The sequence below is a fragment of the Pelobates fuscus genome, chromosome 2 (assembly GCF_036172605.1).
Source record: "Pelobates fuscus isolate aPelFus1 chromosome 2, aPelFus1.pri, whole genome shotgun sequence".
Classification (NCBI taxonomy): Eukaryota; Metazoa; Chordata; class Amphibia; order Anura; family Pelobatidae; genus Pelobates; species Pelobates fuscus.
In genome coordinates, this window is record NC_086318.1 from 382162782 (window position 1) to 382178740 (window position 15959).

Below are 15959 nucleotides of genomic sequence, written 5' to 3' on the forward strand. Positions count from 1 at the left end.
CATCAAGAATCTTTGATTTGCAAATAATAGCTTGCAAAACTAAACCATTATTCCCTGACTCTTTTTTTTTAATCCAGAAGTTCCCTCCTCCAAGCACCCTAAATGAGGAACAGGGAAACCTATGAATATAGGGAAATGAGTTCAAAAAGGAGATTTTTTTTTATAAAATCACAAGTATGATAACTAACCATCAAGAGGCTCGAATACAGTGAAACTCCGTAGCAGCCTTTGGCAGACGATGAAACCCTGGGAATCCATCCATTTACTGATCCAGAGAATTCAGTAGCTCAAGAGAGGTCACAGAAGTGACTGCAACAAAATGATTCTAGTTTTACTTTTTTCAGTCTGCCGTTCTATTGATTATGGTGATTATCAGTTTAAAATAAATTTCGCCTGTCCCGGTCCAGGTTCATTATTATACATTGCGATATTAATCAGGATGTCAGCATTGATGTCACAGTGTACCCGATTGCTACCCTTTAATACTAGTTTTCTTTATGAATAGATTGTGTTAGGAATGCATAGATACAGATTGTGATATGACATATTAGATAAGAGCTCACAGGCTGTTTAGTCTGCTTTTTATAAAACTGCAGGATCATTTTATGTTTGTTATTCTTGAGAATCTACTCACAAATCTAGCTTGCTGGATCCAACCCTCGAGTGCCGTATTTGATAGTTGCTCTATTGCTGTTTGTATTAGCTATGAAGAAAATATGTCATGAAAATAAAACAAAGACATTCTTACTCTTTTTTTCAATGGAATCCATTAATGAATGTTTTCCTTTCATCACATTGTCTCTGAAACAATTAAATGAAAATCGGTCAGCTGTCCTAAATGTAGAATGATGGGTGCCCACGCCATGTTACATATTCTGGACTGGTTAACCCTGAGAAAAGGTTCTGTATTTGGTGTTAGATGTGAATTAGTAAATCTATGTGTATAGCTTTTAGAACTACTGTATGTGATTGTGTAACTGCTTACCTCCAATCTAAAATTTGCTTAAAGACAACTAATTTTGCCTTTACAGTATGCCACTGACTATGTAACTCAAACTCGGAACACTACGGAAGGAATGATTGTTGAAAAGGTGAGTTCATTGAAATTCATATAAAATAGTTTATTTTGACTATTAATATATTCATTGGGACGTGCTATATTAAATGCCATTTAATGAAAGACTCTGGGGGAAAAGACAAAAAATCTAAGTTTTCTTAAAGTACCCAGAATCCCCTTAGCTATTTATTAAAAATCACTAATACCAGTTTTATTAGCATGTCATTTCTTTATTAGAGAAAGTGACATGGTTTGCATATAAAATGAAAGTAAGCGGCCTAACCCATTAAAAATAAAATACAAAAAAAACATTTCCATGACAGTTTCCAGGTTAAACCACGGAAGATATATTTTATGTCTGCACATATGCACCCCAAACATTTTGTGCCCCTGTAGGAGGCCTGCATGGAAAAAAAAGTAGGATATTAGAACCTAGGTTATGGACCCCCAGAGATTTCAGATTATTTTCTTTGTTTTATAACGTGTGCACGGGTACAATTTAGTAGTGATAATTATATTGTGCGGGCAATGTAGTTAACTTAACTTGGAGGTCCAAGCTGTTCCCAATTGTCTTCACCATTTAGATTCAGGGCCTCTTGGTCTCCACTTTAAAAAAAAAAAAAAAACGGGGAAGAAAGGTTTTTACTAATTTGTTTTCCAGCGATGCCACTCTTTGTCCAGCTGTCCGCTTTGCCTCTGGCGACATCTTTCTGGAGGCTGTCTCATCTTTGTCTTCTTGTCCAATCCAATGCTTTTCATAGAGAAGCATTGGATACGAGAAGAGCTGTCCTGAGTGGAGTGATGTCAGTCAAGGAAGTGCATGCCGAGGTCATTGGCCTTGATGATGGAAAAGAGGCAGGTTTTAACTTTTTTCTATCTTTTTTTCTTTAATAGTTTAGGAAGGGTTATTGCACCACACCAGAAAGGGTTTCTCTAAGCACAACCAGTGTTTTTGGTCTTAATAAACTTTTACGCATTACTGTGATAAAAATAATACAAATCTGAAGTCATTCTGACAACCCAACAAATAAGTAAAACGCACTTCGGATGCTGCTATCATGCAAGCCTTCCATTATGACTAATAATCCCAAGTACTGATACCGGAGAAACTGACGGAAGCCAAGCACAGAGAGATGGACACAGGTTTCTTCAGGAAGGAAGAGATTCTTTATTGGATCACCGATCGGGACTCAGAGGGACTAGCGTCACCAAAATACAGCAAAGTCTGAGTACTGAATACATAGAGTACATTCCTTATATAGCACTGTAGCTCCTCCCACAATTAACTACACCCACACATACCCTTAACCTATTTAATAAATAGAGTCTAAACTCATCCATCCGGTCTAACCACGTGGCTCATCTGATACAAAGGAGAGGGACGCGTAATTCCAGTTCTTACATTCCTGCACCTGGTCAGTACAGTGATAACAGTATCTTAGCTACGTGTAATTAACTAACTGATACTACAAACACATATACATACATATGCCTTGTGGCAATCTTAGCCTGCTAAACTTGTATTTTACTGGAATTACATCACATTCCCCCCTTTGATGCCTCTGATATTTCACAATTACTTGAGGCATCACTTAACCTTGGTTTGCATATACCTCAGGTTACCATGAACCAGACCAGACTTATCTTATGATGTGAATCTTTTAACACTCATCTTCCTGCATTGGTTCTCCTTGATCTAGAGCCTTATACTTATATATCGCCATTATCTGTGCAGCAGCCTTCCTCTCTGCTATACTTCCTATCAGGCTTTGCACAGACCTAACTACTAAGGGTATAAGACACGGTAGGAGTAGACACAACAGTAAAATCAGTAGGACTCCACCTACCACTGCCTTAAGCCCTCCAAACCACTCATACCAGCTACCAAACCAACTACTTGGATTGTACCCTTTCCATACCTGAGTAGGCACATGCACTAGTTTAACCATATGGCTAGTAAGCTCAGCTATTGCTTGCCCTTCGTCATCTATTTGAAGACAGCAATTGCTCAGGTTAAACTTCCCACATACACCTCCCTCTACTGCCAAAAGGTAATCCAAGGCTAATCTATTTTGGTACACTGCTGTCCTCATCCTGGTATTATGCTTCGCTAGAAGATTGAGTGCTTGTGAGGTCTCATTAGTAATAATCTCAACCACCGCCTGTAATCTTATAATACGGTTGAGCATATAAATTGGGGTTCTATAACCAAAGGTACCATCTTCTGCCCACGTGGCTGGCCCATAATAATCTATGATACGCTGGGGAGGCCATTCATTATCTTCCCAGGTGCCTATCTCTAAGGGTCCCCTTTTCTTCCTATGATTCACATCATACACTTTAACACCTAAAGTCTCACCTGTTTCAATCGGTAACAAGAAGAAGGATGGTTTGAGCATACCCAACACACATGCCCCTTCCCAGTCCTGTGGCAACTCCGAATAGGCTTTCTTACCACAGATCCAGTACAAATTTGCTGGGGCTCTCCAGGTAGATGTGATGGATAAATCAAACCACACATCCTTTAAACTGGCATATCTAGCAAACGGGTTAGATGGTTCTGAGACATTTGAAGCCGACCACCAAGTTGTATTTTTAGTATCATCATCATAAGCTTTTTGCCCTAGACAAGTTAATTCTCCTACAGAAGTATTATACATTATTCCTTTCCTTGCTATGCAAACATAACCTATGATGGAGGTCTTTAATCTCCACTCAGATTTACCTCTAACACTCAAATGATAATCGGCTTGTGTAGATATTAGTTGGTCAACTGCCTCAGAACCGGACATTACCTCCTTTGCTTCCCAAGGCCATTGGTCTCCCATGTTAGTACCTCCACACACATAGCAGTTGGTAACATTAAGACTACCGGCAATACTTTCAGCTAGGTCAATGAACAGGTTTTTAGCGTTATGGGGGATCTTATTATCTATACTCATCTCTTCATAAAAGGAATGGTATACTTGATGAGTCTGGGAGGATACCGTATCAGTCTCTATTCCTATAAACAATAATGTCCCAGGATCTAAACCCGTCCCGTATATCTGAAACCCAAATAAATTTCCATACTTATCTAGGAACTTGTCGGGGTTATTAATAAGTATATGGACTGGGTTGCATTCCATAGACTTACAATAAGGGCTAGTCGGCAACTTAGTCACTATCATGTCTTTATCTACTGTCTGTCCCCAAGTCGCCCACCCCACACAAGACCAATATGGACAAAAGTTATAGTCTTTATTTGGGCATCTAGGACTCACATATTTATTTTTACTACTGGGACAAATATATTTATCATTAGACCCATACGTCCTCTCCCATCTAAGATCCCCACATACATTCCACGGTTTTCTACCACTTGATATCGCCTTACATGCATCAAATAGCAGAACACCCGAAGAATGTACGGATTCTAACACCGTCTTATTAATTAGGGTCCCCTGAGGATCTCCATTCCTGAGAGTCAACCAAATTGTACGAGGTTGATACTCTGGACTGAAGCACTTAGGTTCTCCTACTCCTAAATGGCACACACTATAGTCTATATTTAGGTATCTACATCTTGATACCTCTCCTTTACATTCGTATTGTGAATGCCAAATTAGGGTTTGGGAAATATGGTTACCTGTTCTCGTAGTCTTAATGCATACCTCACAGCTAGGAGTGTCGGTACCTCTACCTTCCTGAATATAAAAACACATATAAATAAACACAATCAAAAGCACATCTTTCGCCGTCATCCTCAGTCTTCGTCCGTGCGATGGAACCTCAGCTTCCAGGATGTGAGGGCTGCAGGGAATGGAGTTCTGCTCGTCTTCACAGGTGTCCCTTCGAGACTTTCCTGGCTTATACACTATGTGTTGGTAAGCGGACAGGCTTTATTATGGCCTTCTCACTCACACCTGTAACAATAAAATTTGTAATCCACAATAATTCCTCGTTACTCCGACTGAGTAGTGCGTTTCAACCGGATCTTGCAGGGATTCTCTGGATCTGCTGTAATTTGCCAAGAATCGACTGCTGCTGGTTTAACCCTGGAGTGATGTATCCACGGAGTTACTTCGGCTACTTTTATCGCTGTAGGGGTAGACAAAAGAACAACATAAGGACCTCTCCACTTGGGCCCTAACGGTACATTATTCCACTCTTTAATCCACACTTGGTCTCCTGGATGATAACTATGAACAGGGGGATAAATATTCACAGGTAATCTATCTTGTACCCATTTCTGTACCTCCTCCATAGTCTTACCCAACTCTACAACCTGCTGCCGGGTAATTCCTTCTCCCAACTGACTCAAGTCCCCCCTTAAGTTACCAAGTACGGGAGGTGGTCGCCCATACATGATTTCAAAAGGAGAGAGGCCCATCCTTCTGGTAGGGGTACTGCGGATTCGCAATAAAGCTATGGGTAAGAGAACGTTCCACTTAAGTTGGGTTTCCTGACACATTTTAGCCAACTGGTTCTTTATAGTTCTATTCATTCTCTCTACCTTACCAGAACTCTGGGGTCTATATGCAGTATGAAGCCTCCACTTTATACCAAGCATATGAGTCAGTTGTTGTAGGCACTGATGAACAAAAGCTGGACCATTGTCCGATCCTATAGAACAGGGTAGTCCATATCGGGGTATTATTTCTCGTAGCAGGAATCTTACAACTTCTCCTGCTTTCTCTGTACGAGTAGGACATGCTTCTACCCAGCCTGAATAGGTGCACACAATTACCAACAGGTAACGATGTCCACCCGATTTAGGCATTACTGTAAAGTCTATTTGTAGATCGGACATGGGGAGTCCCCCCATAAACTGGACTCCTGGTGGCTTTACTGGTCCTTGTCTTGCATTATTCTTAGCACACGTTACACATCTGCGTACAATGGCCTGAGTCAAGTTGGACAATCTTGGTATGTAGAAATGTTTCCTGAGAGATTCTTCAGTACTGTCTCTCCCAGAATGTGTCCCGTTGTGATAATTTTGGACAATTTCTACCGCTAGTGATGCTGGTATGACTATTCTTCCATCTTCTAGCTGATACCACTTGTTCTCCAAATACTTTCCCGGTTCAGTCTTTAACCACTCCTCTTCTTGAGCTGTATAAACTGGAGTCCATTGGGACAGTGGAGTTGGTATAAGAGCAGCTATATGCCCCACATACTCCTGTCTTCCTGATTCAGCAGCACGCTTAGCTGCACTATCTGCCATCCGATTTCCCTTGGTTACATCACCATCTCCTCTCAGATGCGCTCGACAATGTATGATACCGACTTCTTTCGGCTCCCACACTGCTTCCAATAGTTGTAGGATTTCAGCTGCGTACTTGATTTCTTTGCCTTCTGAATTCAGTAGTCCTCTTTCTTTATACAAAGCTCCGTGGGCATGAGTGGTTAAAAACGCATACTTAGAGTCCGTATAGATATTTACTCTTAAACCTTCAGCCAATTGTAACGCTCGTGTTAGTGCTATTAATTCTGCCTTTTGTGCTGATGTTCCTTTCGCCAGTGGCCGAGCTTCTATCACCTTGTCTATTGTTGTCACTGCATATCCTGCATAGCGGATCCCTTCTTTCACATAACTACTGCCGTCGGTGTAATATTGAACATCGGGGTTCTGGATGGGAAAATCACGAAGATCTGGTCTACTTGAAAATACTTCATCCATTACTTCCAAACAATCATGTTGACTTTCAGTAGGTTGCGGCAAAAGGGTAGCTGGATTTAAGGTGTTTACAGTCTCTAAATGCACTCTTGGGTTTTCACACAACATTGCTTGATACTTGGTCATACGGCTGTTACTAAACCAATGATTTCCTTTGTAATCCAACAACGTCTGTACTGCATGTGGGACTCGTACATAAAGTTCTTGACCCAGAGTGAGTTTATCGGCTTCAGCTACTAGCAGGGCGGCTGCAGCTACGGCTCTTAGACAAGGTGGAAGTCCGCTGGCCACTGCATCCAGTTGCTTAGACATGTAGGCAACAGGTCTTTGCCATGATCCCAAGTACTGTGTCAATACTCCCACAGCCATTCTTCTTTGCTCGTGTACATATAAGTAGAATGGTCGTGTGTGATCAGGTAGACCTAATGCTGGGGCACTCATCAAAGCCTTCTTCACATCTTCAAATGCCGTTTGCTGTTCTTGGGTCCATAAGAAGGGGTCGTGCTCTGTACCTTTGATGGCTGCGTACAGAGGTTTTGCCAGTATCGCATAGCTGGGAATCCATATCCTACAGAAGCCTGCTGCCCCCAAGAATTCTCGCACTTGTCTTCTATTCTTGGGTATTGGTATTTGGCAGACAGCTTCTTTTCTCTCTGGCCCCATAATCCTTTGACCTTCAGAGATATGGAATCCCAGATACTTGACAGTTGGCAAACACAACTGAGCCTTCTTCCTGGACACCTTGTATCCTGCCTTCCAGAGAATATGTAGTAGATCGTGCGTTGCTTGCTGACATTTTTCTTTTGTAACTGCTGCTATCAACAAGTCATCTACATATTGTAACAATACACATTCTCCTGGGATAGACTCGAAATCCAGTAGATCTTGACTTAGAGCTGAACCAAATAGGGTAGGTGAATTTTTAAACCCTTGGGGCAGTCTTGTCCAAGTCATTTGGCGTTTTGAGCCCGTTACAGCGTTCTCCCATTGGAAAGCGAAAATACATTGGCTTTCTGCGGCAATTCGGAGGCAAAAGAAGGCATCTTTGAGATCTAAGACTGTGAAGTAAGTAGCCCCGCCCGGAATTAAAGCAAGCAGGTTATATGGATTGGGTACAACTGGATGTATGCTAACAACCGCATCATTGACTGCTCTTAAGTCCTGTACAGGTCGATACTCATCTGTACCGGGCTTTTGAACAGGCAGCAATGGGGTGTTCCAGGGGGAAGTACAGAATTTTAGGATACCATACCGTATGAACTTATCCAGATAGGATTGGATGTTCTTCTTAGCCTTCTGCGGAATGTGATATTGTCTTAGGCTCACTGGATAAACCCCATGTTTCAGTTCAATTTTTATTGGTGGAATATTGCGGGCCAGTCCTGGTGGGTTGTTCTCTGCCCAAACTCCTGGTATGTTAAACAATGTCTCATCACTCCTAGGGTTTTGGCTAGTCAACACTGTATAAAGTCGCCACTCTTCTTCCTTTGGTACGGATAAAGTCATAATACCTGAAGGTCCATTAAACTTTAAGGATGTTGTTCCATTTGGTAGGAACGTAATCTGCGCTTGTAATTTTGATAGCATATCACGTCCCAGCAATTGGACTGGACATTCAGGCATATAAAGGAATTGGTGTTTTACTACGTGGCCTCCCAATGTACAGAGTCGACTTTTAAGAACCGGTTTTTCAGCACTTCTTCCAGTTGCTCCTATCACAGTAATAGTCCTTCCAGATGGAGGAGCAACTAGATTAGTCACCACTGAATGTTCAGCACCAGTGTCGATCATGAACGCACTCCTTTTCCCCCCTATTGATACATCGACCATAGGCTCCGCTCGACCAAGGGGGATGGAGCCCGGTCGGTATCAATAGTCCTCCATGACAGTGTCAGCCAATCCTACAAAGTCCCTACCTTCTCTATCGCGGGACCTTTGCGCTGCTGGAATATACCTGTCTTCCCTAACACTTCCTCTGTTCCCATTACTCCCTCTATAACCATTACTCCCTCCGGGGCCTCCTCTACCTCTCGCTCTACCTCTAAAGTTTCCGTAGCCTGCCCTGGGTTGGTCTCTCTCGTACTGTTCTCTTTGCGGACATTCGTTCCTCCAATGCCCTTCTTCCTTGCAATACGCGCATTGATCCCTACTCAAAGGCTCCCTACTCCATCTATTATTGCCTCTATCTGGGCCCCGTTTATCTACGCCTGCGATCGCTACCGCTAGCATATCAGCCTTTTTACGCATCTTGCGCTCTTCCTCTTTCTTACTTTCTGTATCCCTGTTCATATAGACCTTATTTGCTACCTCCATTAGTTGGGTGATGGACATACCTGCAAACCCTTCTAACTTTTGTAGCTTGCGCTTAATATCTCCGTATGCTTGGCTGACAAAGGCGGAGTTAACCATTCGGGAATTGTCTGCGTCTTCCGGATTAAAGGGGGTATACAAGCGGTATGCCTCCAATAATCGGTCATAAAAGACACTGGGCGCTTCATCGCTTTTCTGGATCACCTCAACTGTCTTCGACATGTTAATGGCTTTCTTTCCTCCGGCTTTCATGCCAGCAATTATAGCGTCTCTATAGGCTCTGAGTTGAACCATATCAGCACCATTTACGTTCCAATCGGGATCGGTGTTGGGATAGTGTGTCGCGGCCCATGCTGCTGGATTGGCTTGGTTCAAAGCACGGGCTCTATCCTCTAATGCTTTAATGGCTGCTTGATTTATTCTTGTCCTTTCCTCATTGTTAAATAAAGTCATTAGTAACTGCTGGCAATCAGCCCATGTCGGATTATGCGTCTGTACTATTGAGGTGAACAGATCAGTCATAGCTTGTGGTTTCTCAGTATACGAGGAATTATGGGTCTTCCAGTTTAAAAGATCGGTTGTGGTAAATGGGACATATACGAAGACTGGGTCAGCGTGTGCCATTTGACCTGCGGCATCGATATAAGCTGACCCGGGATTCAGACGAAGAGGCATCTGATAGTGCTTTAATTGTTGGGCACCAGTCAACTGTCGGGTTTGGATGGGGCTACGTAGAGAGGCGTCAGTCATGGGTTCCGGTCGGGGAGAGATAGGGTATGGGGATGTGGGAGGTCGGTTTTGGGAAAAGGTCGTAAATAAAACACTTCGAGCCGAGCTAGATGAAGCTTGACCGGAAGTCTGAAGTGGCGCCAAATCAGGATATTCGTTTCTAATGGGGGTGGATTCTGGTTCCGGAAGGGGAGATTTAGTACGAGGGGGGGTGGATCCTGTACTGGAGGAGGAAGCGGAAGTGGATGAGGGTAATGAGGGGAGGGGTGCAGGACTTCCTGCGTTTGCGTCACTTCTTCTTAACGGAAAGTAAGGGGGCGGCAAAGGGATCTCGGACTCAGGGGGCGTGTCCAAAATGGGCCTAACACCAGTCCTAGTGGACGAGCAAGTCCTAGCTACCATGAGGCGACACTGCTCCTCGTGGCATGTCTGGAGCCATTTTGGCGAGTCATTTACGGCCTGTCTCCAACAGTCAATATAAGGAAACTGGCCGTAAAGTTCAGGCCTACCCGATACAGCCACGTGTAAGCGCTGTACCAGAGTTGGATCCAAACTGCCACGTGGCGGCCATGCCGCAACCAAAGTAGGCCACTCCCTAGTACACAAAGTGACCAAACGTACAGGAGACATCTTTACCCCAAAATCACAAACTTTGAATCCCTTTTTAAAATTCTTAACCATACATCCTAAGGGATCCGGAATCGTTGACTGCGACGCACCCATACTTAACAATGGAACGTCGTCGACAACGAATACTATACACGCGTACTATTCAACAGTCACACCCGTTTCCTCTGGCAACAGCACCACGTGGTACGGTTACCAAGTGAAACGTACACAATAACAATAAACACTCAGGGAATTCCCGTACACACACAGCTGTTACACCAGTCACTATATAATCAATATTATGCCCTTTGGCGTAACTATACAGTCACCCACGCTATAATTCTCTATATACGAATTACCCGTCTATAACACACCCCAGTAACATCGTCTTTTACAAATAGCGGTTACAGTACGGTTAGCATAGGTCAAAGCACAAGTTAAGGTCACAATACAATTATTAGTGGTTATGGTGTTAAACATGCAATGGACGACAATGATTAGTACTTATTATATAATGTCAGTAAATATACAGGGTTATGGTACCGTGCACTATAATACAGCAACACACTATTAACACTCTCGCTAGACGGCTGAGCTCGCGCTATCTAACAAGATATACACTTTACTAAAACAATCGTTAACACATTTACAATTCCCAACTAAACTATTGGCCAGTACCTTGAATGGACTACCTAAAACTATATACACCCGTTTTGGTTAGCCACACTGCCCAATCACCACATATATAGCGAGCTAGAGAACCGAATTTACACAGGCGCCTCTTAGTCGCACTATCAAAAGTCTAGTGGGTTCCAAATTTACACGCCTTCCCACTTAGCCCAGATAGGATGAGAACTAGCGAACCGAATTTACACAGGCGCCGCTTAGTCTCCCGGTCCCTCCGACCTAGCGAACGTAATATACACCCTAGAACGCTAGTCTAGACAAGACACCGGTGTCCGGCTAGGGCTATTTACACCAGGACCCCGCCTGACTAACCAAATCAAACGGTCTGACTAAAGAGCGTTCGATCGAGCGGTGCGCCTTCGCTCCTTCCCTCCGACAGAGGGGGCAGATACACAGATTCAAAACCCCTTTGGGCCTACCGCACAATCGGTATACCCCTAGTGGGTCCTGCCGTCTAAAACAGCAGTTGTCTTACCTCCTCGTTCCTGAACCTGAGTTCACACTCATCGACGGGGACACCCCAGCACTTCTCACGTAGAGGCCGATGATCTCCTGGACAACAGACCAGTGGCGCCGAGACGAAGGGAGGTCCACGCAGAAGTTCAGGGGTGCAGCCGTAGAGAACGTGGGCAAAGATAGACCGTCTCACGCCTCTGCCTCTCAGCTACCGTTGAACGATGAGCTTCCCGGCCAATGCACCAAATGATACCGGAGAAACTGACGGAAGCCAAGCACAGAGAGATGGACACAGGTTTCTTCAGGAAGGAAGAGATTCTTTATTGGATCACCGATCGGGACTCAGAGGGACTAGCGTCACCAAAATACAGCAAAGTCTGAGTACTGAATACATAGAGTACATTCCTTATATAGCACTGTAGCTCCTCCCACAATTAACTACACCCACACATACCCTTAACCTATTTAATAAATAGAGTCTAAACTCATCCATCCGGTCTAACCACGTGGCTCATCTGATACAAAGGAGAGGGACGCGTAATTCCAGTTCTTACATTCCTGCACCTGGTCAGTACAGTGATAACAGTATCTTAGCTACGTGTAATTAACTAACTGATACTACAAACACATATACATACATATGCCTTGTGGCAATCTTAGCCTGCTAAACTTGTATTTTACTGGAATTACATCACAGTACTTTTTATTAATTTTGCAGAAAATACAAAATGCTACTTTAGCTTTCAAGTCACTTCTCATAAAACCTCATGTCATATTCTAATTATTGTCACTGACCTTCCTGTCTGAGTAAGAAAATGCTTATATGTGCATACTGATTTCTGTTTTACATGGCAGACCGAAATCCCAATTATCTTATTAGGGTAATCACTCTCTTGCATTTAATGGCCGGTCTGGAGTTTTACAGGAAACTGGAAATGAATGCACGTTTAATATAACATCACAATGTTCTTTCTTTTATCTCAGAAGAAATAGCAGTCACTTTAATGATGCAAACAATACTTTGGAATTAGCTGCAGAATAATCACGATGAAGGCACTCTAGATTGGTGAATATATTATAAGAGAAATTCTATGGGGGGATTTATCAAAGTGATCTGTTTTAAAAAGTGGGGTAAAATGTAAAAGGGGAGGAGACACCGATGGAATGTTCCTGCTGGTTCCACTGGTTTCCATGGTGATTGTCCAACTTTTAGTACTTAACATGACAATTTAGAGCAGAACTCGTTCCTAAAGCTCCCTCTTAATCTTTTAGTTTTTGAGTAGATTAATTAGGGTAAATTATGGAGTTAAGTGCAAAATTACAAGTAATTACCATGGACACCAATAGAACGTTTCTCGACATTTATCACTTTGCACCCAAAATAACATCTGTTTTACCTTGGTAAATCTCCCCTTTTATGTCTATTTTCTTAATACTGAATTGTGGGGGAACTAAAAACTCAATAGGAAATTTCAGGGTAACCTAGCTGTGATTGACACCTTAGACACAACAGAGTAATCCCTAAATCCTGGACTGTTAGTGGGTACTTGAGGTACATTGAGCGTTGAGTTAAAAAAAATATCCTGAGGCTAGGAAAGCAGTTCCAAAATACCTACCTGCTTCTTCCCCCTTCGCAAACCGTGTGTGTTCTAATCCTTCCCATCAGAAACCATGGACGCAGGTGTGAGCTATAAAATTAGTCTGTTCAGTGCTGGCCGGGTACTTAGACAGCAATCTTAAAGTAGGACTCTAGCAACCCTAACCTCTACATTTTATTGTAGTGGTTATAGTACAATGAGTCTCTGGGTGACACCAACATGGCAAGAAAATTGGGGTCTATTTGCTAAATTCATGCATACATTTTCCTTCAACAATATCTGCCTAATGTTGCTCAATCATATTTTGTTTTACCCAGCCCTCATTTAGGATTATTTAATATGCCTCAGTGTTCAATAAAAATCCATCCAACCTTGGATGGCAGAGGTAGGTTCCGAGCACAGGGTTAGAACAAGGATAACACAAATTATATTATGCAACGATTCAGATGTGCTGGAAATATATTTTCTACAATGCTGGTTCTCTAGAATGGTCAGTCACACACTGACTTGAAGATGACCAGTCCTGCAAGCATTTATAGCAAGCCTTGGCTCTCCAGCCATTGTTGGACTACATTTCCCAGAATTCTGTCTGGCTAGAAATAGATGTCCATGATTTCACACTCCTGATTTATAGAATATTTTCAATAGTACTGAGGCTATAACATAGTATGATGTATTTTAGGCGCACTGCTGTAATTTGCACAATTAAAATTCTAGTACTGCAGGAGACAACCAACATACAATGTCATACAAGTGCCATGTCCAAGAAGCAGTACACCGAAATGACACATATGTTTTTTTTTTCCCAGATCCCTGTAGGTACAGAAGTTGATGGAATGAACATTTTGGGGCTGGTCTTATTTGCACTTATTCTGGGCGTGGCTTTGAAAAAACTGGGTCCGGAAGGGGACGAACTTATTCGTTTTTTTAATGCTTTCAATGAAGCTACAATGGTGATTGTGTCCTGGATTATGTGGTAAGTTAACCATACTAGAACCTAACTTACAGTTAAATGGAAACTACTGTAAGCTGTGGTGCAGAACTGATTAAAAACCATCTCTGTCACTTACCTGAGTCCAGTGCTGATGTCCCTCAGAGCTGGCTCGGGTCCGCCTCCTCTCCCACCGACGTCAGCCGGCAAGGGATACCTAATGGGTATGCGCGGCAATAGTCATGCTCGCATTAGGCTCTCCCCATAGGAAAGCATTATGAAATGCTTTCCTATGGGAATTTCATTGACGTTAGATGTTCTCGTAACCGAGACATTTTTACATAATATTCTGTAACATCTTCTCCTATAGACCTACTTTTACTTAATATCCCGATAACATCTTTACCTATAGACCTAGATACTTTTCCATTACATACTGTAACATCTTCACCTGTAGTCTTCTATAGGTAGAAGATGTTAGTTCTATATGTAGCCCTTTAAACCAGGGGTGTCCAAAAGGTAGATCCCTAGATGTTGTACAACTACAACTCCCATGATACTTTGCATGTCTTTACTATGCTCTAGAACGACAAAACATCATGGATGCCGTAGTTTAGAAACATCTGGGGATCTAACTTTTGGGCATCCCTACTCTAGATCGCGTTGTCACCAACCAGACAACTCTAGGCATGCATGTGACATAGGATGCAATGGATACAATTAATTTAAGTCTGAATTTGACCCAAATGTATTAATTAACCCCCCCCCCCCCCCCCCGTTAATGTCATGACATGTTTGTAATAATAGCAAGAAACTCTCATGGTATCATTCAAAGACTCAAGGTGTTTGCGCATGGGCCAGATACCTAAACTGCATGGCTAACATATATCCAGCAAATAGCAGATTTCATAGTCCTTAAAGCTGGCAAAGCAACATCTGAGTGGTAGTTCTACAACACCGGGGTGTTAACCTTGACACACATAATGCACGAGGCACACAATTTTAATAGTCCATGTGTAATGTTTGTGTTGACCTTTTTCACGTGTTTTTATTCAGGTATGTTCCCGTTGGCATAATGTTTCTTGTCGGAAGCAAGATTGTGGAAATGGGGGACATCGTCCTGCTGGTGACCAGCTTGGGAAAATATATATTAGCCTCAATCTTGGGTCACGTTATTCACGGAGGAATAGTGCTCCCACTTATTTATTTTGCGTTTACACGTAAAAACCCTTTCACATTCCTATTAGGGCTGATCACACCCTTTGCAACTGCGTTTGCAACATCTTCAAGGTAAGTTCGTTCAAAATTTGGAATTTTGTAGCCATTTGTTATTCTTTACATTTTATTATATATATATTTTTTCTTTCCTAAAACATTTGATTTTTTAAATGAAATACAAGGACATAATAGGTGTCAATAATACAGTGCTGATTACCCTAAAAAAGTAGCCTACAAGCAAAACTACCGTATATACTTGAGTATAAGACGAGTTTTTCAGCACATTTTTTGTGCTGAAAAACCCCCACTCGTCTTATACTCGAGTGAGTGTCTGTATTATGGCAATTTACATTGCCATAATACAGACAAGGGGCTTTCGGGGGGGCTGGCAGAGAGCTGTATCTTAACTTTCCTGCAGCTCCTGTCAGCTTCTCTCTCCTCCGGTCCGGTCAGCTCCCACTGCAAGTGCCGTGGGGTCAGAGCTCCGTGCGGCACTCACACCGCGAGACTTGCAGAGGGAGCTGACCGGGCTGGAGGAGAGAGCAGTAAATGCTTCCTGCCAGCCCTCTCCACTGAACAGCCAATGCCACCGGACCACCAGGGAATGAGAGCCCCCCTCCCTGGCCAGCTAACAAGCAGGGAGGGGGGACGAAAAAAATAAATAAAGATGAAAATAATATATAAAAAAAAAATATTAACCCCTTA

The 15959-nt window shown here is 42.7% G+C and overlaps 1 protein-coding gene across 1 annotated transcript in view; it reads left to right on the plus strand.

Moving 5' to 3' along the window:
• SLC1A4 (solute carrier family 1 member 4) overlaps positions 1 to 15959 on the plus strand; it is a 48766-nt gene that overhangs the window by 14326 nt on the left and 18481 nt on the right. Inside the window, exons 3-5 of the mRNA XM_063443781.1 lie at positions 1032 to 1091; positions 13915 to 14081; positions 15093 to 15326. Of these exons, the coding sequence (XP_063299851.1) occupies positions 1032 to 1091; positions 13915 to 14081; positions 15093 to 15326 (461 nt within the window). The remainder of the gene's footprint in view (positions 1 to 1031; positions 1092 to 13914; positions 14082 to 15092; positions 15327 to 15959) is intronic.